Source organism: Macaca thibetana, chromosome 2, assembly GCF_024542745.1.
Source record: "Macaca thibetana thibetana isolate TM-01 chromosome 2, ASM2454274v1, whole genome shotgun sequence".
NCBI lineage: Eukaryota > Metazoa > Chordata > Mammalia > Primates > Cercopithecidae > Macaca > Macaca thibetana.
Window position 1 is genome coordinate 155125206 of NC_065579.1, and position 25746 is coordinate 155150951.

At 41.8% G+C, this 25746-nt stretch overlaps 1 protein-coding gene across 2 annotated transcripts in view; it reads right to left on the reverse strand.

The window, feature by feature from the left end:
* ARHGAP31 (Rho GTPase activating protein 31) overlaps positions 1-25746 on the reverse strand; it is a 122369-nt gene that overhangs the window by 36256 nt on the left and 60367 nt on the right. For both annotated transcript variants that reach the window (XM_050778762.1, XM_050778761.1), the window contains exons 2-3: positions 14745-14847; positions 11719-11863 (exon numbers count right to left, since the gene is read on the reverse strand). In XM_050778762.1, coding sequence (XP_050634719.1) covers positions 11719-11863; positions 14745-14847 — 248 coding nt within the window. The remainder of the gene's footprint in view (positions 1-11718; positions 11864-14744; positions 14848-25746) is intronic.

Genomic DNA, 25746 nt, shown 5'->3' on the forward strand with positions numbered 1-25746 from the left:
AGATGGTTGCTAGGCATCTGGTAAGAATGTGTAGAATCTCGGGTGTGTCTCAGGGGTAGAGAGACACAGAGACTTACACACAGAGAGATAAAGAGAGAGAGACAGGCCCAGCATGGTGGCACATGCCTGTTATCCCAGCTACTCAGGAGGCTGAGGTGGGAGGATTGCTTGAGCACGAGAGTTTGGATCTAGCCTAGCGACATAGTGCAACTCATCCCTAAAATATGAATGAATGAATGAATGAATGAATGAATGAATGAATAACAAGCAAGTAAATAAATAAATAAAAGAGACATATACAGAATGAGATGGAGATGACAGGGTGGTGCCAAGTCCACTCAGCCAGCTGTCTTTGTGGGTGCAAACAGCTACTGCCTACCTATCCCGCGACTACTCCATGACCTCAAGGACTCAGCTGCTGCCTGTCCTAGAAGCCAGGAAGCAGGGAAGACGTGCCTTTCTTGGCAGGGATAGTCCCTGAAACCTGGTGGCCTTGCCCAGACTTGCTCTCCAGTTATTTGCTGTCTGGGTATTTTGTTCCCCCATCAGCCCAAGTGCCTTCAAGGAGAGGCATGAATAGCAATAAAGGCAAAGTGATTACAGGCTGGCCCATGTCCATCTCTTGCCTGCTGGGGGTTGCTGCACGATGCAGGCATCCCTGGGCAGATTCCCCTGGTCCCAGCCCTGCACCCCTGTTCTGAGAATCTGTCCTGCGGTGCTCATGGCCCCTCCCACTGCAGTGTGAGTACTCACGAACTGCCAGCATCTGAGCAGCGCCTGAGCCTAAGGTCCATGGTAACCACAGCTATCTTTTATTTTTCACTGACATATAATTTATGTATATTAAAAATGTGTGGATCTTAAACGATAGCTTCATGAGTTTACTTCATATGTATATACCTGGGTAACCCACCTAGATCAAGATGTACCTTAAAAGGGGCTTTAAGATCATGAATTCACAGGCACACATCACGTAGTCTTATATTTCCTCCCAGTGCTGGAAACTTGCTTTAGATTGATACATAACAAAAGGTACAATCATGGAATATCTTAATTGATTTGATAAATATTGCCCCTTGCCATACAACCCAAAATAAGATCCTAACGAGGTGATGGTTTTCTTATGTTGCTCACCTCTGTTCAACCTTTAGCTGCCGTGTGCTTGTTGCATGTAAATACTGAATTTCACACTCGCAGTAATGAGAAGTTTTAGGCACAGAAAAGTGGAAGGGAATTAATTTTACCAGCATCTTCAGTTCCTACGACCCACCAGCTGAGTGTGATCTGTTTTAGCCTAGAGGAGACCACTGAGGTTCTGTTCCAGCCTGGGCCTCCCAATCCCTCCCACTTTTTCCCCACAGGACTCACTGCTATTACACTACAAGAATACACTTAGTTATTGGAGTTATTGTTTACTGTCTGTCTCCCTTGCTAGAACATAAGTTCTGTGAGTGCAGGAACGTCATGAATCCCTGTGTCCAAAACAGTGCCTGGCACACAGTATGTGTGAGACAGCAGGTCAGGGCTTTGCCCACCAAGGTTTTTCTTTTTTACCTTTTTTATTTAATTGAAGTAAACCAAACATACAGAAGCCCACCATTTTTAAAGGCAATCCGACTTCTCTATGTGGAAATCTTGAGGTCTCACATTTGAAGCAGAGGTGGGGAAAAACGTGGGACTGGGAGGATTACAGTCATAGGCGTTCCAGTCTTCTGGTGGGTTTGCCAGCCTGAGACCAGGTCCAGCCTAAGCAACATCGCTGCCGCAATCCTCGCTTTGTGAGATACGCAGGGTGTAGGGTAGGGGCAAGAATGGGGCCTCCGGTAAGCACCCTGACACCTCCCTTTTCTTCCCTGGGGCTGTCATTTGGAAAACATGATTGTGGAGAGGACCCTGGCTCCGCAAGGCAGTGAGAACCTTGCAACGGGGAGCCGAGGGAGAGAAGCTCTGGGGGAGGGAAGGGCTGCCGGAATGCTCTGTGGACTCTCCCACATTCTGCTGTGCGCACAGGGCCACGGGAGGGGGAGCTTCTCTTCATCTCTCTGCAAAGCCCGACTCATGCTTCACATATGTTGTACCACTAACCCCACCCTCCTTTTAAAAATGTGTCTGGGGAATAAAGGTGTAGGTCAATTTAACAACCCTCATGGAAAGTTCCTTTAATATTTTAGGAAGCTGTTAGTCATCTTTGTTCTCCAAGAGGCGGGGCAGGCTCATCCCCGGATGCCTGCAGGTCCCATTTGGGACTGGCGTTTATTTCATTATTTGCAACCTCTCCCCATCCTACCCCAAACCTCTCCGGAAGCTTTCTAAATCCAGGTTTTCCTTCTGGAGGGGCCTGGCCACTGCTACCTTATTTTGAGCTTCTCTATGTTCTCCCATTAGGACCACAGAACCCATAGCTGGCCAACTGGGGGATGGGAGTGGAAATTTTACCTACCCCAATTTTTTGCCTATAAGAGAATTTCACTCAGCATTAGTCAGGCCAAGATGGCTAATGGTTAAATCTTAAAAGATCTAAGATGAATCTGTGACTATTTGTTCTTTTCAAATCAGTATCAATAAGGCCAGCTTCCTGCCCTTGGAGGACGCTAGCAGAGGCTGCGCTCTTGTCCTCTGTAGTAGGATTCTCACTCTGGGTTTCTGTTTACTCAAAGCGACCACGGTCCCTGAGCTCAAGTCCTGCTGCCCAGGCAGCCCTGTCACCAGGGTGGCCCAACACAGTCTGAGGCTCTCCCAACAGCACCCCAGCTGCAACTTTAACTTTTTATTCATTACTTTAAAATTATCAAACCATTTTTATTATTTTAAGGTATTTTAAGCTATTTACTAGACCTTTAAAAAGTAATTTACGCACATAATTTAAAATGTAATTCATGCACATAATTTAAAAAAAAAAAAAAAAAAGGAAAGCATCCAAAGGAATGTACAAGGAAAGTTAACCTTCCTTCCAACTACAGACTCCAGAGGAACCACTGTGTGTCCTTCAGGGCAGTCTTTATAGCTACGTCTTTGTTACACCTTTGGAAGCAAGTACTCCTAACTGAGCTGGTCCCTCTGCAAATTCCCCTGCTCCGTCTCTCATCATTTCCACCTGCCTTGCTCCATACAGGCCACACTGGCCTCCACATGTCCCCTAAGCAAGCCCAGTGTATCCCGGCTGTCCCCAAAGCCTTTGTACCTGCTGCTTCTTCTTGGCACCCTGTTTTCCCAGATACTTGCACAATTTGTTCCTTCACTTCATCCTTGCCTCTGTTCAAATGCCACCTCCTAAAGAGACCTCTGATTATCCTGTCTAAAAGAAGAGTCCCCATCATTCTCTCCCCTGTGCCCTGCATTATTTTTCTTCACAGTACTTATCAACTGTTCACATTATGGGTCTATGTCTTACATTGTGTATCATCTGTCCCTTCCATTAAAATGTAAGTTTCACAAGCACAAGGATTTTCTCTGCTCTATTCACCATTAAATCTCCACAACTAGAACTGTGCCTGCCAAATATATGTAGTAGATGCCCGATAAACACTGTTGAATGGAAGGATTAAGTGAATGAGTCAGTATTTTGCTTTGTGCTTGAAAATGCTAAATAGCCACATTTGGGCCACACTTCCAGACCAGCATCCTGGGCTCATTCCCCATCGTGATGAACACCAGCATTGCAGAGGCAGCTCCTTTTGACTCTGGGCTCCCGGCAGGATGACCAATGTCCTGGTTTGCCCAAGACAGTTTTCCTGGAACATGAGATTTTCGGTGTTGAAACAGGGAGAGTCCCTGGCAAACCAAGACAATTGGCTACTGTTCCCCTTTGCAGCCATCTTGAGCTCACAACCAGCCTGACTTTACCTGTTGCAAGGTGTTAGTTGTCTGCCCTAAGTGACATTGCCTTTTTTTTTTTTTTTTGAGATGGAGTCTCACTCTGTCACCCAGGCTGGAGTGTAGTGGCACAATCCTGGCTCACTGCAACCTCCACCTTCCAGGTTCAAGCGATTCTCCTGCCTTAGCATCACAAGTAGCTGGGATTACAGGCACATACTACCATGCCCGAATAATTTTTGTATTTTTAGTAGAGATGCGGTTTCACCACGTTGGCCAGGCTGATCTCAAACTCCTGACCTCAAGTGATCTGCCTGCCTCAGACTCCCAAAGTGCTGGGATTACAGTCATAAACCACCAAACCTGGCCCTAAGGGACATTTCAAATGAGAGTTGCTAGTCAACAAATCTGTCAGTAAATATTTCCTAAGTAACAGTTACAACATTTTCCAGTAGCTAGGGAGCAGAGAAACACAGCAATAAATAAAATAAACACAATTCCTGTCCTCGGGAAGCTTACAATTTAACCGAGGGAGACTGATGGGTAAACACATTATTTCAGGCAGGGCTTGATGGCACACACCTGTAGCCCTAGTTACTCCAGAGGCTGAAGCAGGAGGGTTGCTGGAGCCCTGGAGTTTGAGGTTGCAGTGAGTTATAATTACACCGCTGCACTCCACATTTCGCAAATAGGGCAAGAGTGCATCTCTAAAAATAAATAAATTTCAAAAAATTTAAAAAGATACTATTTTGATATAAATTAAATATACATTCTGACAGGTGAAAAGTTTAATTAAAAAAAGAAAAAAGGCAAATACATAATTTAACACCTCTCTTAATGGCCTTCTCCAAAAATCTCATGTCAGCAAAGTTTTCCTATTTTGGGTGTAATAGTTTTAGCTGGATCAATCTGAACAAAACTGATTTTTTCCTAAAATAAATGGTGTTATTTTCTGATAAAAATGAAATGTAGTAGGTTGAATAACTGCTCCCGAAGATATCAAATCCTAGTCACTGGAACCTGTAAGTGTTACCTTATTTGGAAAAGACTCTTTGCAGATGTGGTTAAATTAAGGATGTTGAGTGGGGACATTATCCTTGATTATCTGGTCGCATCCTAAATGCAGTCACAGGTATCTATGTAGGAGCAGGGCAAAGGGAGATTTGACACAGACAGAAGAAGAAAAGGCAATGTGGCCCTGGAGGCAGAGACGGAGTGATGCACCAACAATCCAAGGAATGTCAGCAGCGATCAGAAGCTGGGAAGGGCAAGGAACAGCTTTTCCTCTAGAGCCTCTGGAGAGAGCACACCCTGCTGAGACCTTAACTTCAGCCCAGTGAGGCCAATTTCAGACTTCTGGCCTCCAGAACTGTGAGGGAATAGGTTTCCGTTGTTTAAGTCATCTAGTTTATGGCAATTAGTTACAGCAGCAACAGGAAACTAATACATGTACTTAAAATTAAAGTAGGAAATCTGCAGAAAATAAAAAATCCCCTTTTATCACATCACCCAGAAATAACTACTACTAACCTACTTACAGGTGAAGCAAAAAACAAAACAAAACAAAAAACAAAAGCAGCAGTTTAATCAGGCCTCCAAGCAGCGAACATAAACACTGGCTTCATTTCCTATTTAGTTACAGATATTGCTTTCTTCCCTGTTTAACGTGATATTATGGTGTGTTTGTCTGTTTTTGTGTCATTATGAAGGAATACTGTATTAGCCCTTTTTCACATTGCCATAAGAACTACCTGAGTCAGGGTAATTTCTGAAGAAAAGAGGTTTAATGGACTCACAGTTCCACAGGCTTCACAGAAAGCATGGCTAGGAGGCCTTGTGAAACATAATCATGGCAGAAGGTGAAGGGGAAGCAAGCAGGCCTTACCGCGGCAGAGCAGGAGTGAGAGAGAGAGGGCTGAGGAGGAACTGCCACACACTTCTGAACCATCAGATCTTGTGAGAACTCATTCACTATCATGAGAACAGCAGGAGGAAAACCACCCCCATGATCCAGTCCCACCAGGTCCCTCCCTCGACATGTGGAGATTACAATTCGAGATGAGGTTTTGGTGGGGACAGAGCCAAACCATATTGAATACCTGAGACTGGGTAATTTACATAGAAAAGAGGTTGAACTGGTTCATGATTCTGCAGGCTGTATAAACATGGTTCCAGTATCTGCTTCTGGTGAGGGCCTCAGGAAGCCAACAGTCACGGTGGAAGGCCAAGGGAGAACAGGTGATGCCACGTGGTGAGAGAGTGAGCATGAGACAGCAAAGTGGGAGGTCCCAAACTCTAGCCAGATCTCACACGAACTAACTAAGTGAGAACTCATTCATCACCAAGGGGATGAGGCTAAGCTATTCATGACATTCATGAGGGATCAACCCCCATGATCCAATCACCTCCCACTAGGATACTGCCTCCAACATTAGGGATTACACTTCACCAGGAGATTTAGAGGGGACAAGCCTCCAAACCATATCATATGGTCAGTAAACATTCTTCAAAACTGTGACTTTTCATGGCTACACAGTTTGAACAATAATAGATTTATCATTTATTTAAATCATCTCCCATTGTTAGACAGGTACTCTCCAAAATGTTGCTATTATATGTAATATTGCAATGGACATACTTGTACATCAATTATTTGTGTGCCGATCTGATCGTCACACTAGAATGGAGTCCTAGAAATAGAGTTACTGGATTAAAGAATATGAGCATTTTAGTATTCTTGATAGTAATTTCATATGACTTTCGGGGATGTCCAACCAATTTACACTTCCAACAGAAAACTATAAAAAAACCAGTCTCAGCCGGGCGTGGTGGCTCACGCCTGTAATCCCAGCACTTTGGGAGGCCGAGGCAGGTGGATCACCTGAGGTCAGGAGTTTGAGACCAGCCTGGTCAACATGGTGAAACCCCGTCTCTACTAAAAATACAAAAATTAGCTGGACATGGTGGTGGGCGCACGTAATCCCAGCTACTCAGGAGGCTGAGGCAGGAGAATGGCGTGAACCCAGGAGAAGGAGCTTGCAGTGAGCTGAGATCGCGTCACTGCACTCCAGCCCAATTCAATTTCTTTTTTTATAAATTATCTATCGAGGTCCTTTGTTTACTTGTCTAGTGAGGTATTATGTGTTTTACTTCTTTTTATTGATAGGTTCCTTATAATTAAAGAACATTAATCCCTGTCACCTTTATGTAAATAGTTCCTGTATTTAGTCATTTGCCTTTTAATTTTGTTAATATATTTTTATAAAGAAAAATAGTTTACGTGTAGTAGAGTTTTTAAGTTTTTTTTGTGTGTGTGTGACTTTTTTCCTTTGCTTTTATAGTTAGGAAGCCCTTCTCCACCCTGAAATCTGCTAAATGGTAAAGACGAAACTTGATTTCCTCCTTTTGCAATAGATAGCAAATTTTCCTAGCACTGTTTATGGCATTGTTCCTTCATTATTTTATTTCATATTAAGTTATTTAATACCTGAGCCTTAATTAAGTGTCGTTAACTCTACTTTTAAGTAGTGTGCGAGTTACGAGACAGAACTAAATCTTTATCTCCACCTACTAGCTATACCACCCCAGGCAAGAGTCACTCTGAGCCACATTTTAATGATCTGTATAACGGAGACAATAAAACCTACCTCACAGGGTTATTCTGAGAATTAAATGAAATAATATTTATCATGAGTTTATCATATAGTAAGCACTCAACTAATGATGACTATTATCATTATTAATATTATTAGTCCGTTAATATTTTTTCTAATTCTCTCATCATTCCATTAAGATATTCTTCTATGGCTATTACTAAAAGTCAAAAATAGGCTGGGCGTGGTGGCTCATGCCAGTAATCCCAGCACTTTGGGAGGTCAAGGCAGGTGGATCACCTGAGGTCAGAAGTTCGAGACCAGCCTGGCCAACATGGCAAAACCCCATCTCTACTAAAAGTACAAAAATTAGCCGGCCGTGGTGGTGAGTGCCTGTAATCCCAGCTACTCAAGAGGCTGAGGCAGGAAAATAGCTTGAACCCAGGAGGCAGAGGTGGTAGTGAGCTGAGATCACACCATTGCACTCTAGCCTGGGCGATGAGACAGAGACTCTGTCTCAAAAAAAAAAAAAAAAAAAAAAAAAAAAAAGTCAGAAATAACAGATACTGGTGCGGTTGCAGAGAAACGAGCACACTTATACACTGTTGGGAGTGTAAAAAAATTTCCATTGTGGAAAGCAGTGTGGCGATTCCTCAAAGAGCTAAAAACAGAACTATTATTCGACCCAGCAGTCCCACTACTGGGTATCTATCCAAAGGGACATAAATTGTTCCACCATAAGACACATGCACACGTATGTTCACTGCAGTGCTATTCGCAATAGCAAAGACATGGAATCGACCTAAATGCCCAACAATGGCAGATTGGATAAAGAAAATATGGTACATATATACCATGGAATACTATGCAGCCATAAAAAAGAATCAGATTATGTCCTTTGCAGGAACATGGATGAAGCCAGGGGCCATCATCCTTAGCAAACTAATGCAGGAACAGAAAACCAAATACTGCATGTTCTCACTTATAAGTGGGAGCTAAATGATGAGAACACATGGACACAAAGAGAGGAACAACAGATACTGGGGACTACTTGACTGGGAGTAGGCTTAGTACCTGGGTGACAAAATAATCTGTACAACAAACCCCCGTGACACAAGTTTACCTATATAACAAACCTGAACATGTACCCTGAACCTAAAATAAAAGTTAAAAACAGGTATTATTCTACTTTAGCTGTGCAAGTAGGTTTGGGTAAACTATAGGGAGAATGTATGACAATGTAACAGAGCTATTTCCAAACCCCTGAGGGTTTGCTTATATTATCTGTGATCAAAGAAATCTATTAAATGATACATTCTCCAACATAGTTAACTTCACTAGGTCCTAGGTATATGGAGTTAGTTGTCATAACAAAACATCCCTGTTTTTTAGTGTCAAATAAACTGTTTAAATACAATGTCAGATTTCCTTCAACTCTGATGGCAGGTTGACAAGCTGCCTTGGTATTTTTCAGTTGCTGTGAGAAAACAGAATGATTAGCAATATCAGGGAACAGGAGAGGGGAGAGATAAATACGGGTTTCATTCTGAGCCTGTAGACAAGAGCTAAGGAGAAATTGTATTTCTAAAGTTTCCAGACAAAGAATTCCTATCTACCCCCAACTATAATAGAATGAGATATTAGTTAAAAGAAATTAGACTGATTCAGTTCATTAACATAATGATATTCCATTCTGTCATATTCAAAGATGGTAATATCGTACTGATAAGAGGATTACGACTCTATTGAAAACAATAAAGTCTTACACACAAATTAAAGCAACAATAAGGTATTATTTTTAGTTAATTCAGGTCGACAAATAATTTAACCAATTGGAAATACCCAGGGTTGGAAAGTCTGCAGGGAAAAGAGCATTCCTTGTCTTTCTGGAGGCCAGACTGGCAATATGTGACAAAATTTTAAACAAGAACCTTTTACACAGCAAATCTAATTCAATGATTTTTCTCTAAGGATATAAACAAATAAAAAATAGTGTAAAAATATAGGTGAAAAGATGTGTATTATAATGTTTATAAAAGGAACGTCTTGAGAAATGAAAAAGCTAAATGTCCATCAGTGGGAGCTTGGTTTCAGAAATCATGGCACACATGAGAGAATGCTGTAAACACAGTGTCTTCCTGTATTTCTTAACACAGAAAGATGATCACACTGTTGAATTAAAAGCATCCCCAAACAGCAATATGTAGTAGTGACAAGTGAGAGTGTGTGTGTGTGTGTGTTTGTGTATGTGTGTGTGTGTGGTGAGATCTGTTAACATTTATTACTACAGATATAGTTAATAGTTCCATCTGTTAATAGCAAATATGCCTGAGGTATGGAATTTCAGGTGACTTGAGATTTATGCTTTCTCCTTTATACGTTTCTGTATTACTTTAACTTTTGCAATAAAATTTTATTTTGATTTTGGAAAACAAAACACAAACCACAGCAAAAACACTATGGAAAGAATAAAGATGGAAGGAAATATCGACAACATGTTAACTGTAATTGTCTTTGGTCTTTAAGAAGACAGACCGATGGTTCTTTTTTACTTTCCTTCATTTTTCATAGTGTCTATTATTAAATAGGATTACTCTTAAAATGACCAAATACTTACATATGGTGAAAGTGATTATAATCTGACAGAGCCACATGAAGCTCACAACACCTTCCTTCTTGGTTCCTAGGAAAGACTCTTCTGTGGTCCCATGGGTAGGGGATACCATTATTTCCAACTTAGCCACGCAGATTGGAGGCTTCTTTACCTTCTGCCTTAGATCTAAAGGAAAGGGGTCCCCTAACCTATGCCAGCTGGTACATGTTGACTTCTCTAGAGGTCAACATTTATGCCCATTTTTTTATGTGCTTTGGACTATTTTTTTCTTTTTTTTTAAATCTTCATTTCTCTCCCTATTTCTTGATTTTGTTTTCCCTTTTTAAAATTCTTTAAGTATATATAACCAGAAGATTTTTGTTGTTGTTGTTGTTTGCTAAAAACTAATAGTGGGCAAAATTATGAAAGTTAAAGAAACAGGAGAAACTGTCTGAAATCCCATCACTGAAATGAATAGCTGTTAGTCTTTTAGTCTTTTGAACATCTTTCCTTTTAATCCTTTCTTAATATACAGTTGTGCATTTAGTTTTTCTTCAATTGTCATTTGAATATTTCCCTGTACCACTGAAAACTCCTAAACATATTTTTACAGCCCAAGCCCATTTTTAAGAAATACCATTCATTTATTCCTATATCATTTCAAATTGAAGAACCTTTCATATACTCAAAATAAATTTATTACAGGAGCCATGAGAAACGATCCCTCCCACTGTTGGTGACTAGATCTAGTCCTTACCCAAAACCGTAACCTCGTCATAATCTCACTCTCAAACATCTCTCTCTAACTACCATACTTCAACACTCCACTGACTTCACTGGGATGATCTACTTTTACACTGTTACTCATCTACCTTGTGCCCTCATTTCCTTTTGCATCTACACTAAATTCCATGGTCAATTATTTCAATGTCCCCAGCACACGCTCTCATCTCCCTCATCCCTCTTTGCCAGATGAACCCCAACCTTGGTTAAACCCAGCCCTCTGCCTACTCTACACCTTCTCTCATGCTGCCAAATGTTCAAGTCATGTTTTTCACGCTATCTCTACAGCCACCCTGTAAGCATTTATTCTTCTTTCTACTGTGCCCTATTTGGTGACCATACAGCTGCTACTTAGGTGTTTTGCTAATGCCCATCCATCCTCTCCAACAGCCCAACTCACCGTCCTATCCTGCTCTCCCTCTTGGCTGTTTTTCTCATATTCTTTTTGCTTCCCAGCTTTCTGACCCCTCTTGACATTTGTTTGTTCCCTCTCCCTTCTCTACCCACCCACCTCTTTCCCCAGCCCACAAAAGAAACACAGAGGGAATCGTCTGATAAAAAAGCTAGCAAAGGGTGTAGCATGAGAAGTCTCAGGTTCCTGTCCTGCCTCTGCTGTGTGACCTTGGGCCAGCCACTTTACTTCTGGGGTTCTCAGTTTCCTCCCTATACAATAAGGCACATTCAGTTGAATAAACATGGAGATAATTCAACCCAGCTCTTAAAACAAACAACATGATTCTGAAAATTCAAGAAAGAAAAATTTAGCAAACAGTTCCACTACCCTATTTTCCTTACCATATTATCCTACCTCCCTCACCATGCTAAGATAATGTCAACCATCTGGTGAGTGTTATTATTGTTATTTTAGTGCTGAAACTCTTCTTGGCCCATCCATGCATCCCACCCAGTAACCATAATGGAAATCCAAACACTCACCGTGAATTTCTCATAGAGCTCATAAGTCAGGAGGGGGTTGGGCAGCTCCCTAAAGTAGAGCTTGCAGAGCGAGCCCACACAGTGGATGTCCTGGAGGTACACTTCCCTTGTCAGATCTGGACATTGATCTGAGCCAAACTCTTGCCTGAAACAACACAGACGGAGACATAACAATCCCAGGGAGTGTATGTTCCATGTCAGCAGCTGCTTGGCTGCTTAGGGGTAAAAAGACCCTAAACTGCTGATCTGACTATATTTTTGACCTTAATTCAAAAAGATCTTCTACTGCAGGCCCGAGGAAGTCACAGGAAGACTTCCATTTCAGGTTTGGATCTTCCTTGGAAAATCTGCTGTGATGAGAAAGACACAATGCTCATTCACAAATGGATTTCCCATGGCATCATGTCTGCAGTCTTGGTTATGAACATTGGGGAAATAGCAACACAATTTGCCAAAAAGTCCTATTGAGATTTCAGTTTTTCCAAAATATTGTTCAAAATGAATTTCCCTTTCTTACAGGAGAGACCGAAACTAGAGTAGGTCAGGTTGTTGTCGCTCATCTCCATATATCCATATCAACGACCTTGTTTTATCTGGAGACTCAAACCCAAACTTTGAGAACTTTAATCCACCTTTTTTTTTTTTTTTTTTTTTTTTTTGTGAGATGGAGTCTCGCTCTGTCACCCAGGCTGGAGTGTAGTGGCGCAGTCTTGGCTCACTGCAGCCTCCGTCTCCCGGGTTCAAGTGATTCTCCTGCCTCAGCCTCTGAGTAGCTGGGACTACAGGCGCCCGCCACCACACCTGGTTAATCTTTTGTATTTTTAGTAGAGACGGGGTTTCACCATGTTAGCCAGGATGGTCTCGATCTCCTGACCTCATGATCCGACCGCCTCGGCCTCCCAAAGTGCTGGGATTACAGGCGTGAGCCACCATGCCCAGCCTAATCAACTATCTTTTTGGTGCTCAATAGAACCTTCTAGACTGCCTGATGGTGACTCCTACAGGACAGATGTCTTGGAACATCATCCAATTCCAGGCCTGAAAAACATTTAGAAAACATTTCCTAAAAAGGTCACATGAATATACTGCCTCAAATAATATATATATTAATACTTATAAACTAAAATCTGTTTTAAAAATGACAAATTTGAGCTTTAATATAGAAGAGAAGTTAAGCTTTTTGAGAGTATTCACTTAGTCATCTAATGTGACAAAGTCAACAGTACTCTCAGAACCAGCATTTTTAAAACAGCTCACTGCCCATTCTCCTATTCTCTGGGCCTACCCCTTTAATGAAGGGTAGGGAAATCCCTGATGCTTTCAGAACTTGAAAGAAACTGAGTGGGGCTTTGAAAAGAGATCTATGAAATGCTATTTTTTTTTTTAGATGGAGTTTCATTGTTGTCGCTAACGCTGGCACAATCTCAGCTCTCTGCAAACTCCACCTCCCAGGTTCAAGCGATACTCCTGCCTCAGCCTCCCAAGTAGCTGGGATTACAGGCGCCCGCCACCATGCCCAGCTAATTTTTGTATTTTTAGAAGAGATGGGGTTTCACCATGTTGGCCAGGCTAGTCTCGAACTCCTGACCTCAAGTGATCCACCTACCTTGGCCTCCCAAAGTGCTGGGATTATAGGCATGAGCCACTGCGCCCGGCCCATGCTATGTTTTAGAACAGAACTATGCCATGCTATGTTCTCTTGGCATAGCTCTCTTTTAAAAAGAGAATGTTTTTAAGAGAGCAGAACAAGAGCAATCTAGAGCTTATTCATTTATTTAGCCAAAGATTTCTCTTGTCAAGGATAAGGTCAGTGCTCAAATAAAAAATAATTCATTACTACCCAAGTGTCCTTCCAGGATGCAACCTACTATGCAGTATATTTCAAACCATTAAGAAGTATTTGCCATTGAATGGAGTACTAGTAAATTAGTGAAATTGTGTAAACACATAGATTCATTAAAATCTATGGCTGCAATAAACCAATTTTTTTTTAACAGCTACCACTTCTCTAGAAGAAAAAAAAGACGCTCTATTTCTTTGGTATAATTTAATTACAATCTAAATCTGGGGTGAAAGGGCAGAAACCAAACAGGAGAAAGAATATGAAAACTGAATTACCTGCACAACTTATTATATTAACCTTGTAACAATAATTTTTTTGTTTTAAAAGTCTACATTTATAACTAAAGAACATATAATAAATGTAGGTAATAATAAAATGTTATAATTAAAATAACATTAAATTATGTTCCTTTTGGTGTTAAGGAACAATATGCAAAATAAACAGATCTATTGTTTAAGTCATATACAATCATATATATATATATACTCTACCTTCTATATACTCTCTATATAAATATAAAACACACACATACCTGTGTTTTGTATAAAATGTTTTGCCCCCTTTATTTAATGTGATAAAAATTTCTTCCAAATATTTAGGATAAATACATAAAATTGGAAATAGTTCACCCATCAGTAATTTTTTTATTTATTTTTATTTATTTTTTCACTCATCAGTAATTCTTAAAATCCTAGCATCAGTTAGAGACACGTACAATCATACAGGCTTCTGATTTCTCAACCAGACAAAACGTCAGATTTGAGGGTGCGCCAGCAGAAAAACTGACATGGATCTCAGGGTTCTGAACACTAAGTAACAGGAACCTAGTCTAACTGAGCTTTGGGCTGGCCAGCAAATGATAATAAATCAAGTTTTCCTTAACTTGTCATTTAAATCATTTGAGTTAAATCAAATTCACCTAAGAAGAATATATCTAGTGCAAGACAAAGAAACAGATTGAAAGCCTTAGGAGCTTCTGTTGGAAAGAATTATATCAGGCTGGAGGGTTTCCTGATTAGATTAAGAACAGTCAGGCATCTGAAAACCACTGCATCTGATCTTCAGTGCTGCCACACTTCCCTCAGTTCCTTTGGGTCTTTAATACTCTGGACATCGGCGGACAGAGGCATGGACACAGGAAGAATCATGGGAGAATTCTTTTAGGGCTATTCTTTTAGCTTACCTTAGCCGTTGTATGTTTGAGGTGATGCCTGAAAGCCGATAGATTCCATCCACGATGCCGTGAGTCTCTATAAATTCTGCACAGCTCTTCAAAACATATGGAACTATGTAAAGGAAAAGAAGAAAACAATTAAGTATTAGATGTAAATATGCCTGTCTTTTAAAGATATCCTTTTAAAAATCCAGGTATCTTCAAAGAGATATAAGTATGGAACTCATATGACTTACAAGTGGAAACGATTACTTGTAAGTGGTAGGTGATGTTCCTTTCGTATTAAAAAAAAAATCATAGGGTGTTGCTAAAGAATTGTTTTTTTGTTTTGCTTTTTTTTTTTTTTTTTTGAGACTTGCTCTGTTGCCCAGGCTGGAGGCAGTGGTGCGATCTTGTCTCACTGCAACCTCCACCTCCTGGGTTCAAGCAATTCTCCTGCCTCAGGCTCTCAAGTAGCTGGGACTACAGGCACCCGCTACCAGGCCAAGCTAATTTTTGTATTTTTAGTAGAGAACTGGGTTTCGCCATGTTGACCAGGCTGGTCTCCAACACTTGATTTCAGGTGATCCACCCACCTTGGCCTCCCAAAGAGCTGGTATTATAGGTGTGAGGCACTACGCCTGGCCAAGAATTGTTTTCTTAAAATAATTTTTAAAAATATTCAAAAACTTAGATTTTGAGACCATTGGTAAGCTTGGACATCCCACAACTCGGTCTCTTCATTTCACTGGTTCTCCAAGTATGGTCTTCTGACCAGGAGCATCAGCATCTTCTAAGAAGTTGGAAATGCAAATCTTCAGGCCCCACTCCCGACCTATTAACTCAGAGATTTTGGGGTGGGGCCCAGCAATCTGTGCCTTTTAACAAACCCTCTGGGTGACTCTGATGCATGCAAAAATTAGAGAGCCACTGCTTTATTCTAAACATGAGGACATCAAGGCACAGGCAAATTTACTTAAGTCACTCATGATTACTTGTTGCTTAAAAAAAATAATTAATACATTGGAAAATGCTTACAATTCCATTCTTTTAGAAGAAGAAAATCTTCGACAAATTGAATATACATTGTAAATTCAGTTTGTATTTTAAAAATTCGAAGGAAAAAAGACTGGAAGAAAATCTGCCAGAATATCGAAGGTGATTTAAAGGTTAAAGTGTTTTTTGTTTGTTTGTTTGTTTCTTAAGGTGAGAACTGCCCCCCCCACCTCCACCCCCCGCCCGCCGTGGATCGAAACCAGTCATTGATTTAATGGACAACATAAAAGGGACTGACAGGGCTTCCTGAGTTCCTGCCTCTTCAGAGGTTCAGTGCCCTGGTAGAAGGGTCTGGCTGTGCTGTTCTCTCCTGGCGGCTGATTTTGAGAGAACCAGCCAACTCAGTGACCCAGAGGGGCAGATACAGGCCTTCTGGATGGTACAGAGAGAGCAGCAGATCACTTGCCACTTTGGTCCCTGGACAGATGCACCTGAGTTCCCCCATGTGAGAGTGCTGTGAATGGACGTTTGGGATAGAACAACCCCACCCACCAAACAACCCACTGAGGGCGCTGAGATCTTCATTGGCTTCTCGAGGCTACCACAGTGATGTGGGACCTCCATGAATTAACGCTTGGGCTACTACTGTGCTCACACTTCCAACACATACTCAATCCATTAATGCTGTAGATCAGACCAATGCCAATTCATTAATGCTTATTACATATACTCATGCCTACACACAATTTGAAGCTGGATTGGATCTTTATGCGGTTAGACACAAGGCATTCAGACTCAACATTCTACCTGAATTCCCTATTATGATGTGCTCTAAGCATTCCTTTCCCTTGTGACCTTCAAGTAACTGTAATTTTAAGTGCTCAATAAAGTTCACCATACTAATCTGCTGCCTCTCAAAGGTTGTGCATTCTCAAAGGCTGGAGTGTTCCCTTCCAGCACACATCCATGGTTTGCCCCTCAGGGAATGGACTTGGAATTGGAAATATTGAGGCCAGAGACCATAGAGGTGGAACCGCCAGAGACCATAGAGGTGGAACCACTTCCTAGGAGTGAGCACAGCATGGGAGTAGGGTGTGGTGGGGGGTGCTGTGGGAGTGGGCGGGGTTCCAGAGCCTCTGCCTGTCTTCAGCCAGAAGAGCTATGATTTGATCTGTTTTATAAAATAGCCTTCTTCGTGACATTTTGTTTCCCATGCTCATGCAAATAGATAGATAAATAGAAACAGTTCCAATGATACTTAAAGTCTCTCTCTCTCTCTCTCTCTTTCTTTCTCTCCCTCTCTCTCTCTCAAAATCCCTATTGTGAACAATGATGGTGGATTCTTTCCCCACCACACCTCACTGTTTGGTAACCTGCCAGCATACAGTCTATGGTTGAGAGTGCAGATTTGGATACCAAACTGCTTTTGTACCCTTGGGCAAAATATACAAGAGTTCTGTTTCTTAGTTTCCACGTGTGTGAAAGGAGGATAATAGTGATATTAATCTTGTAGCTTAGGACTGAAATAATATTTACAAATATTTGGCACAGACCCTGGCATATAAGAAGCATTCCACAATGACCAATATTATTTCTACTTGCAACTTATCTATAATATAAATGTATAATCTGATTTTCTTGGTGAAAACAGAGCTTACCTCTTCCCATCCAGTGGGCACTTGGGGTAGATGACCAACCTTGTACAGGTCAAAACTCATCTCTACTTCCCCCTCTTATTTTTTTTTTTTTTTGAGACAGTTTCGCTCTTGTCACCCAGGCTGGAGTGCAATGGTGTGATCTCGGCTCACTGCAACCTCTGCCTCCCAGGTTCAAGTGATTCTCCTGCCTCAGCCTCCCGAGTAGCTGGGATTACAGGTGCCTGCCACCACGCCCAGCTAATTTTTGTATTTTTCATAGAGATAGGGTTTTACTATGTTGGCCAGGCTGGTCTTGAACTCCTGATCTCAGGTGATCCACCTGCCTCGGCCTCCCAAAGTGCTGGGATTACAGGCATGAGCCATCACGCCTGGCCTCATCTCTACTTCTTAGAATGGCTGTTGTGTCCTTCTTTAGCAAATTTTTTTATTTGGGAGTAATTTTGCTTCCATGAGATGTCTTCTCTGTGCACGTAGGTGTATCTTTGCAGCACAAAGGCAGTAGGATCTAACAGGGTATGGGTTGTGAGTTAGCAGTCTGGGAGCTGTGCTTGGCACTCAGGGTGTTCTGCATTTCAAGTCTGTACCACAGTGCATGGCTGCTGTGCTGTGCTGGGCACAAGTGGACTTAAGAACTCGGAACACTCACAAGGAGGAGGACTCAAGCACAAAAGCCTTGGACTCTAAGGACCTTGATAAAGAACACTCCACAAAAGGAGCAGTACAGGGTAACCAACCTGTTCCAGCCTGTTCTCAGATAGGGACCTCCCAGTACCGTAGCTCTCATCTGCAGCACTTCAGGCTCCATTTGTCTCAAAGGTGGGAAAACACATTCTGAGACAGAGCCTCTGCCATAAATTTATTCTGGCTTTGGTACAAAGGCCTTAGAACCTATTGTCCGTGGCTTTGCTTAAGTGGGAGGCAATGTTAAAACAACCCAGAAAGAGGTCGTGGTGCCACTCACTGTGGAGTGTTAGCTTTCTTGGATTTCTCATCTTGGGCTGAGTTGGAAGATGTAGGAATTCTCCATCACTGTTACTCAGTAATGGGAAAGGACTCAATCTCTGTGTCACCATCCAGCTCTAGACATTAGAGCAGCGGTTCTCAGGCTGTAGTCCCTGGATCAGGTCCTGCAGCCCAGCGTCCTCCAGATGATTCTGATGTACTCAAAAGTTGAAGAACTGCCGGGTGCAGTGGCTCATGCTTGTAATCCCAGCACTTTGAAAGGCCAAGGTGGGTGGATCACTTGAGGTCAGGAGTTCGAGACCAGCCTGACCAACATTGTGAAATCCCATCTCTACTAAAAATACAAAAATTTGCCAAGTGTGGTGGGGGGTGCCTGTAATCCCAGCTACTCAGGAGGCTGAGGCAGGAGAATCACTTGAACCTGGAAGACAGAGGTTGCAATAAGCCAAGATTGCGCCATAGCACTCCAGCCTGGGCGACAAAACTAGACTCTGACTCTGTCTCAAAAAAAAAAAAAAGGAATGTTGAAGAACCACTAGTCTAGACCAGGGCTTCTCACATACCTTAATGTGCATACAATCACCTGGGGATTTCACTAATATGCATATTGCAATTCAGTAGGGAGGTAGGTGGTAGGAGTGTTGAGAATTTGCCTTTCTAACAAATTCCAGGTCATGCAGGTACTGCTAATCTGCAGCGCACACTCAGAATAGCAAGGGTCTGAAAATAGCCCTGGAGGGTAGTGTTGCAGTGGCTACTGTTTAGTCTCAAAGTTTCAGAATTCTTTAAACTATTGTCCCGGGGGTCCAGTCAGATTGGGGACACTCTAGGATTCTGGACAGGGTAGAAGAAGCTTGATCAAAATAGCTGAGTAGTTACAGACAGAAAGCAAGCTTCTATTGTTGATTTAGGCATGGGAAGGGGTGACGCTGGAGGTCAGAGTCACAGAGCTCATTCTGTGGGATTCATCCTGGGCCCACAGAACTCTGAGTCTCCTCCTACAGAGGTACACATAGTTGCTGCTGATGACATAATATTATAGCTTCTTAGAATCGTTTCACCGATGGCCCTCTAACTCCCTTGTTTCATTTTGTTTTTCCTAGATCAGTTACCTTAAATGTTAAATTTTAATCTGAGCACAAAATACAACTTGAAGTGGTTTCTGAGGGAAAATAAAATCTTGCCTTTGGTTTATGCTTTACAGTTTATAAAACATTATAAAGTCCTTTGTTTTATTTATTTACAAGTAACATATTTTACACTTATAAGTAACATGTTTTCCTCAAGTCCTAACCTCTCGAAGGGTTTAGTGCAGAAAAGGCCAGAAGTCAAACATTTCTCAGAGTTACCCCCAGAAGTCACAACACTGCTAAGCTGCCTCAGCTCCCCGTGTGCCTGGGACCTGATCAGACCTGGAGACAGAGATGGAAGGAAGCACAGTTGTATTTGGTCATTTACGTGGTTGTGGTGGCCACATTCTTTCATAGTGCAAATGGCATTTGTATTTTAGGGAAACAGGCACTCCCCTATCTCCATTCTGGAATTTGGTAAGGTCTTGATGTGGTCAGATTTCGTCCCTTCTCTGAGTCCTGCAATCCTGACCTTCAAAGTAAAGTCTCATGGTGTGTACACATAACAGAATATACTCGGCAACAAGGAGTATATGATAAAGCCTATGAGTACAGCTCAAAGACAGTCGGCTGGGTATAGAAGCCAGATTATGGAAGACTACACAGGGTAGGACTCCATTGATGTAAAACTCTAGAAAATGCAAACTAACTTCTAGGAAGAGAAAGCAGGGCAGAGGCGGGAGTGAGGAATGACAAAGGAGCCCGAGGAAACATTTGGGCATGATGGATATGTTCATCATCTTGTTTGAGGTAATAAAAAGAACCAAGAGCTGCTGGTGGGCAAAGAATTATGATACTTGAGGGAAGAGGGTAAGATAATGAGAGAGACAAGACACTGCACAGGAAGAAATCCTGTGAGCATTTGTTGCGATGCACATGGGAGAGAGGGGGGAGTTTTAAACAGTTTTGCTGTGCTGTGAATGGGCCCCTCTTCCGCATTTTCCCAAGAGATGCAGTAAAGATTTACATTACTTCCTCATTTCTCTGGGTTCTGAGTACAGAACTTCCTGGGCGTTTCCCCCGCAGAATCCAAGAGCTCTCTCTGCCAGCCTCTGTTCTTTGTTCCCGTCCCATCCTTTCCCCATCCCTGTTCCACTCTTCTGTCCCATGCTCCTCCCTGGCCTCTGCGACGCTCTCCCTGCCTGGAGGTCACTGCCCACCCCAATTGTCCCTCTGATCTCCTTCCTCCGCCCTGTTTTATTTCTACTCTCTTCCTCCTGGCCTAATGTGGAATTAAAGAAATATTGAAAAGTTGTGGTATTTATTTAATGAAGCATAATGTGTTCTGTTCTTAAAAAAAAAAAATTAACCAATTTCTAATTTTCTAAGAAAAAAGATTTAAAAATATGTTGAGGCTTTGGCTTGTCCTCCTTGGAGAAAAGTTTCCTTTTAAATCTTTTATTTTTTATTTTTAAACCTGAGATATAGGCCAATTGCAGTGGCTCATGCCACCTATAATCCCAGCACTTTGGGAGGCTGAGGTAGGTGGATCACCTGAGGTCAGGAGTTCAAGACCAGCTTACCCAAAACAGTGAAACCTCGTCTCTACTAAAACTACAAAAACTAGCCAGGTGTGGTGGTGCATGCCTGTAATCCCGGCTACTCAGGAGGCTGAGGCAGGAGAATCGCTTGAACCTGGGAATCAGAGGTTGTAGTGAGCTGAGATCACACTATTGCACTCTATCCTGGGCATCAGAGTGAGTGAGACGCTGTCTCAAAAAAATAAAATTAAAAAAAAAAAAAACAGTTGACCAGGCACGGTGGCTCATGCCTGTAATCCCAGCACTTTGGGAGGCCAAGGCGGGTAGATCACCTGAGATGGTGAGTTCGAGACCAGCCTGATCAATATGGAGAAACCCCGTCTCTACTAAAAATAAAAAACTAGCCAGGCCTGGTGGCACATGCCTGTAATCCCAGCCACTTGGGAGGCTGAGGCAGAAGAATCGCTTGAACCTGAGAGGTGGAGGTTGCACTGAGCCGAGATCGCGCCGTTACACTCTAGCCTGGGCAACAAGAGTGAAACTCTGTCTCAAAAAAAAAAGAAAAAGTTAAAAACAAAAAACCTGAAATATAATTGAAATACCATAGAATTCACCCTTTAAAGTGTACGACTAAGTGATTTTTAGTATATTCACAAGTTAAGCAACCATCACATTAATTCCAGAATATTTTCATCTCTCAAGAAAGCAACCCATATCTATTAGTAGTTACTGCCCATTTTCCCCTCTCCCAGCTCCAGCAGCCACTAATCAACTTTCTATTTTCTATGGGTTTGCCCGTTCTGGACATTTCCTATAAATTAGATGTTAAAATATGTGGCCTTTGTGATGGACTTCCTTCATTTAGCATAGTGTTTTCAAGGTCTGTCCATGTTGTAGCATGTGTCAGTATTTCATTCATCTTTATGGCTGAATAAAATTCCAAATAAAGCCTTCGTTTTGTTTATTCATTCACCAGTTGACAGAAATTTGAGTTATTTCCGCTTTTTGCTATTAGGAATATTGTTGCTATGAACCTTTACGTCCAAGTTTTTGTATGGATATATGTTTTCAATTCTCCTGGATATATATCCAGGGGTGAAATGGCTGGGTCATACGGTGACTCTACATTGAACTTTTGAGGCACTGCCAAACTGTTTTCCACAATAGTCGTGCCATTTTACATTCCTTCCAGCAATGGATGAGGGTTCCAATTTTCCATATCCTTGTCAATACTTGTTATTGTCTATCTTTTTTATTGTAGTCATCCTAGTAGTTGCGAAGTGGTATTCATTGCAGTTTGGTTTGCATTTCCCTGAAAACTAACAATGTAGAACATCTTTTCTTGTGCTTACTGGCCATTTGTACATCTCTTTTGAAGAAATGTCTATTTGGATAATTTGTCCATTTTTAGTTGGGTGGTCTTTGCTGGGTTATAAGATTTCTTTATGTATTCTGAATACTAGACTCTTATTAGACCTATGATTGGCAAACATTTTCTCCTATGCTGTGGGTGGTCTTTCCACTGTCTTGATGGTGTTCTTTGAAGCACAGAAGTTTTACATTTCAGTGAAGTCCAATTTATCTATTTTTTTCTTTTGTTGCTTGTGCTTTTTATATCAGGAGAAAAGCTTCTTATTTCTGATTTATATTGTCCATATCCTTCATTATTGGTTACTGGAATAATGGTTCATCATTATTCACATACATAAAGAGTGATGCTATAAGTAATGCAACTGTTTCTTATTGTTATAGATGAGAACATATAAATCCAAAGGAGCACTATCCTTTGAGAAACTAGAGCATTATCTGGCTCAGAACATTTTTGAAAACATCCTTTGGGAACTGTTAGTTAGAAACTGTATACATTTAACTCAAATATAACCTCCTTCCAGGAGAAAAAGAGGAAAAAAAGAGTGAGAAGTGTTTATACTGTACTTCTCATTTTCCCTACAGGATTCAAAGCGATTGTTTTATTATTATTTCACTTTCGAATTCATTTTGGGGAGAATGGGCTTTAGTTCTGTTTTCTCTTTAGTTCCTACAGACAAGGAATATATTTTATCTTTTAAAAACCGAGATTTGATTTAGAAGGAGGCCTAGGAGGTTTTCCACAATCTGGCCACACTCCCCGCTGCCAGTCTCATTGCTAATTGCGGAGCTCTCCCAACCTCTCAGCCCCACACAGGAATGCCATGTTCCAGTCACGCTGGACAGCCTGCCACTTCCTGAATATGCTCTGCACCTTCACACCTTCCCGGCTTTGCACCCGATGTTCCCTCGTCCGAGCCCATTGCCTCTTCTCCACTGAGAAACTCCTGCTTATCTTTTGGGATTCAGCTCTACCCCCAACTTCTCTATAAGGCCTTCCTCAGGCAGAACGAGGTTCTCCTTCCTCCGTGTTCGCATCTCTCCTGTGCCTCCTCCCTTTGTGGCACTTTCTAGAATTATCTAAATTCAATTCCACTGCAAATTAAAACTGCACTGATATATCATTTTTCACTTCTCAGATTGGCAAAGGTACCTAAGTTTGTTAACACACAGTGTTGGCAAGGCTATGGGAAAACAAGTACTCTCATGCGTTGCAACTGGTAGGGGACATTGATACAATCTCTGGAGGGCAATTTGACAATATCTGTTAAAACTATAAGTACACATACCCTTTGACCCAGTCGTTCTTCTTCTAGAAATGTATCCCACAGATATTCTTGTACACGTGATATGTAAGACATGTGCAAGGCTATTCATTACAGCAGTTTTCATAATTGCACAAGATTGTCATCAATAGCAGGTAGTAACACAAATAATGGAAGATTCACATAGTGGAATACTATGTGGTCACTAAAAAGAATGAGAAAACTTTTATGTACAGACATAGAGTGGTCTCTCAGATATATTGTTAGGCAAAAAGAACAACATATATTGTTAGCAGACCAGAATAATAGTATGCTAGCATCTGGTTGTTTTTTCTCTTTTTTTTTTGTTTTTGAGACAGAGTCTTGTTCTGTCACCCAGGCTGGAGTGCAGTGGCACAATCTCAGCTCACTGCAACCTCTGCCCCCTGGGTTCAAGTGATTCTCCTGCCTTAGCCTCCTGAGTAGCTGGGATTACAGGTGCGTGCCACTACACCTGGCTAATTTTTGTATTTTTAGTAGAGACTGGGTTTCACCATGTTGGCCAGTCTGGTCTTGAACTCCTGACCTCAGGTGATCTACCTGCCTCGGCCTCCCAAGGTGCTGGGATTATAGGCATGAGTCACCGTGCCTGGCCATGATTTTTTTTTTTCTTTTCCTTTTTGTGAAGAGAGAATGAAAGATTAAATATACACATCTATTTATACATGCATTCAATATCTACGGAAGGATACATAAGAAAGCAATAATTTTAGTTGTCTACAGGAAAAGAAACTGGAAGCTGGGGCTAGGCCTCTGAGTAGGAGAGAGACTTCTCACTGTATATTCTTTTGTACTTTTGAATTTTGAACTAGAAGAATATATTACCTTTTCTGAAAAAATTTGTCAGAATAAATTTAATCCTGCAAATATTTACTGCAAGCCTACTCTGTCTAGCACTAGGTGTGAGGTGCTTGTTTCTAATTCATCTCCATTACTAAGTTGTGAGATCCTTGGGGACAATGAGGACAGTCCCATGTCTTACTCATCCAGAATAGCCTTGAAAACAGAAGCACTCACTATTCACAATAGCAAAGACTTGGAACCAACCCAAATGTCCATCAATGGTAGACTGGATTAAGAAAATGTGGCACATATACACCATGGAATACTATGCAGCCATAAAAAAAGGATGAGTTAATGTCCTTTGTAGGGACATGGATGAAGTTGGAAACCATCATTCTGAGCAAACCATCGTGAGGCCGGAAAACCAAACACTGCATGTTCTCACTCATAGGTGGGAATTTAACAATGAGAACACTTGGACACAGGGTGGGGAACATCACACACCCGGACCTGTTGTGGGATGGGGGGAGCGGGGAGAGATAGCATTAGAGATATACCTAATGCAAATGATGAGTTAATGGATGCATCCCACCAACATGGCACATGTATACCTATGTAACAAACCTGCAAGTTGTGCACATGTACCCTAGAACTTAAAGTCTTAAAGTATAATTTAAAAAAAGAAAAAAAAAAAAAAGAAAACAGATGCACTCAGAATGTTTTCCTGAACAGGAGCTTGGTCATTTTTCTCCAGATGGATTTTCTGTGCTCCTTTGCTATCTGGGTTCCTCAAAGAAAATAATTACTATGTATCAGGCATGGCTTTAGGTGGGTTTTTATTTGTTGTTTTTTGTTGTTGTTGTTCTTTTTTTTTGAGATGGAGTCTCACTCAGTCGCCCAGGCTGGAGGGCAAGAGCGCGATCTCGGCTCACTGCAAGCTCCGCCTCCCGGGTTCACGCCATTCTCCTGCCTCAGCCTCCGGAGTAGCTGGGACTACAGGCGCCCGCCACCTCACCCGGCTAGTTTTTTTTTTTTTGTATTTTTAGTAGAGACGGGGTTTCACTGTGTTAACCAGGATGGTCTCAATCTCCTGACCTCGTGATCCGCCCGCCTGGGCCTCCCAGAGTTGCTGGGATTACAGGCGTGAGCCACCGCGCCCGGCCTGTTTGTTTGTTTTATAGCATTCTCCATTCTATAACTGTAGCCAACCCATGAAACAGACAAAATGATCTCCATTTTGAAAATAGGAAAGTTGAATCTCAGAGGGAATAGATAAATTGCCCAATGGCCTGCAGCTAGGAAGTGCCAGAGTTGGGATCCAAACCCAGGTTTGTGCGCTGCCGAAGTGC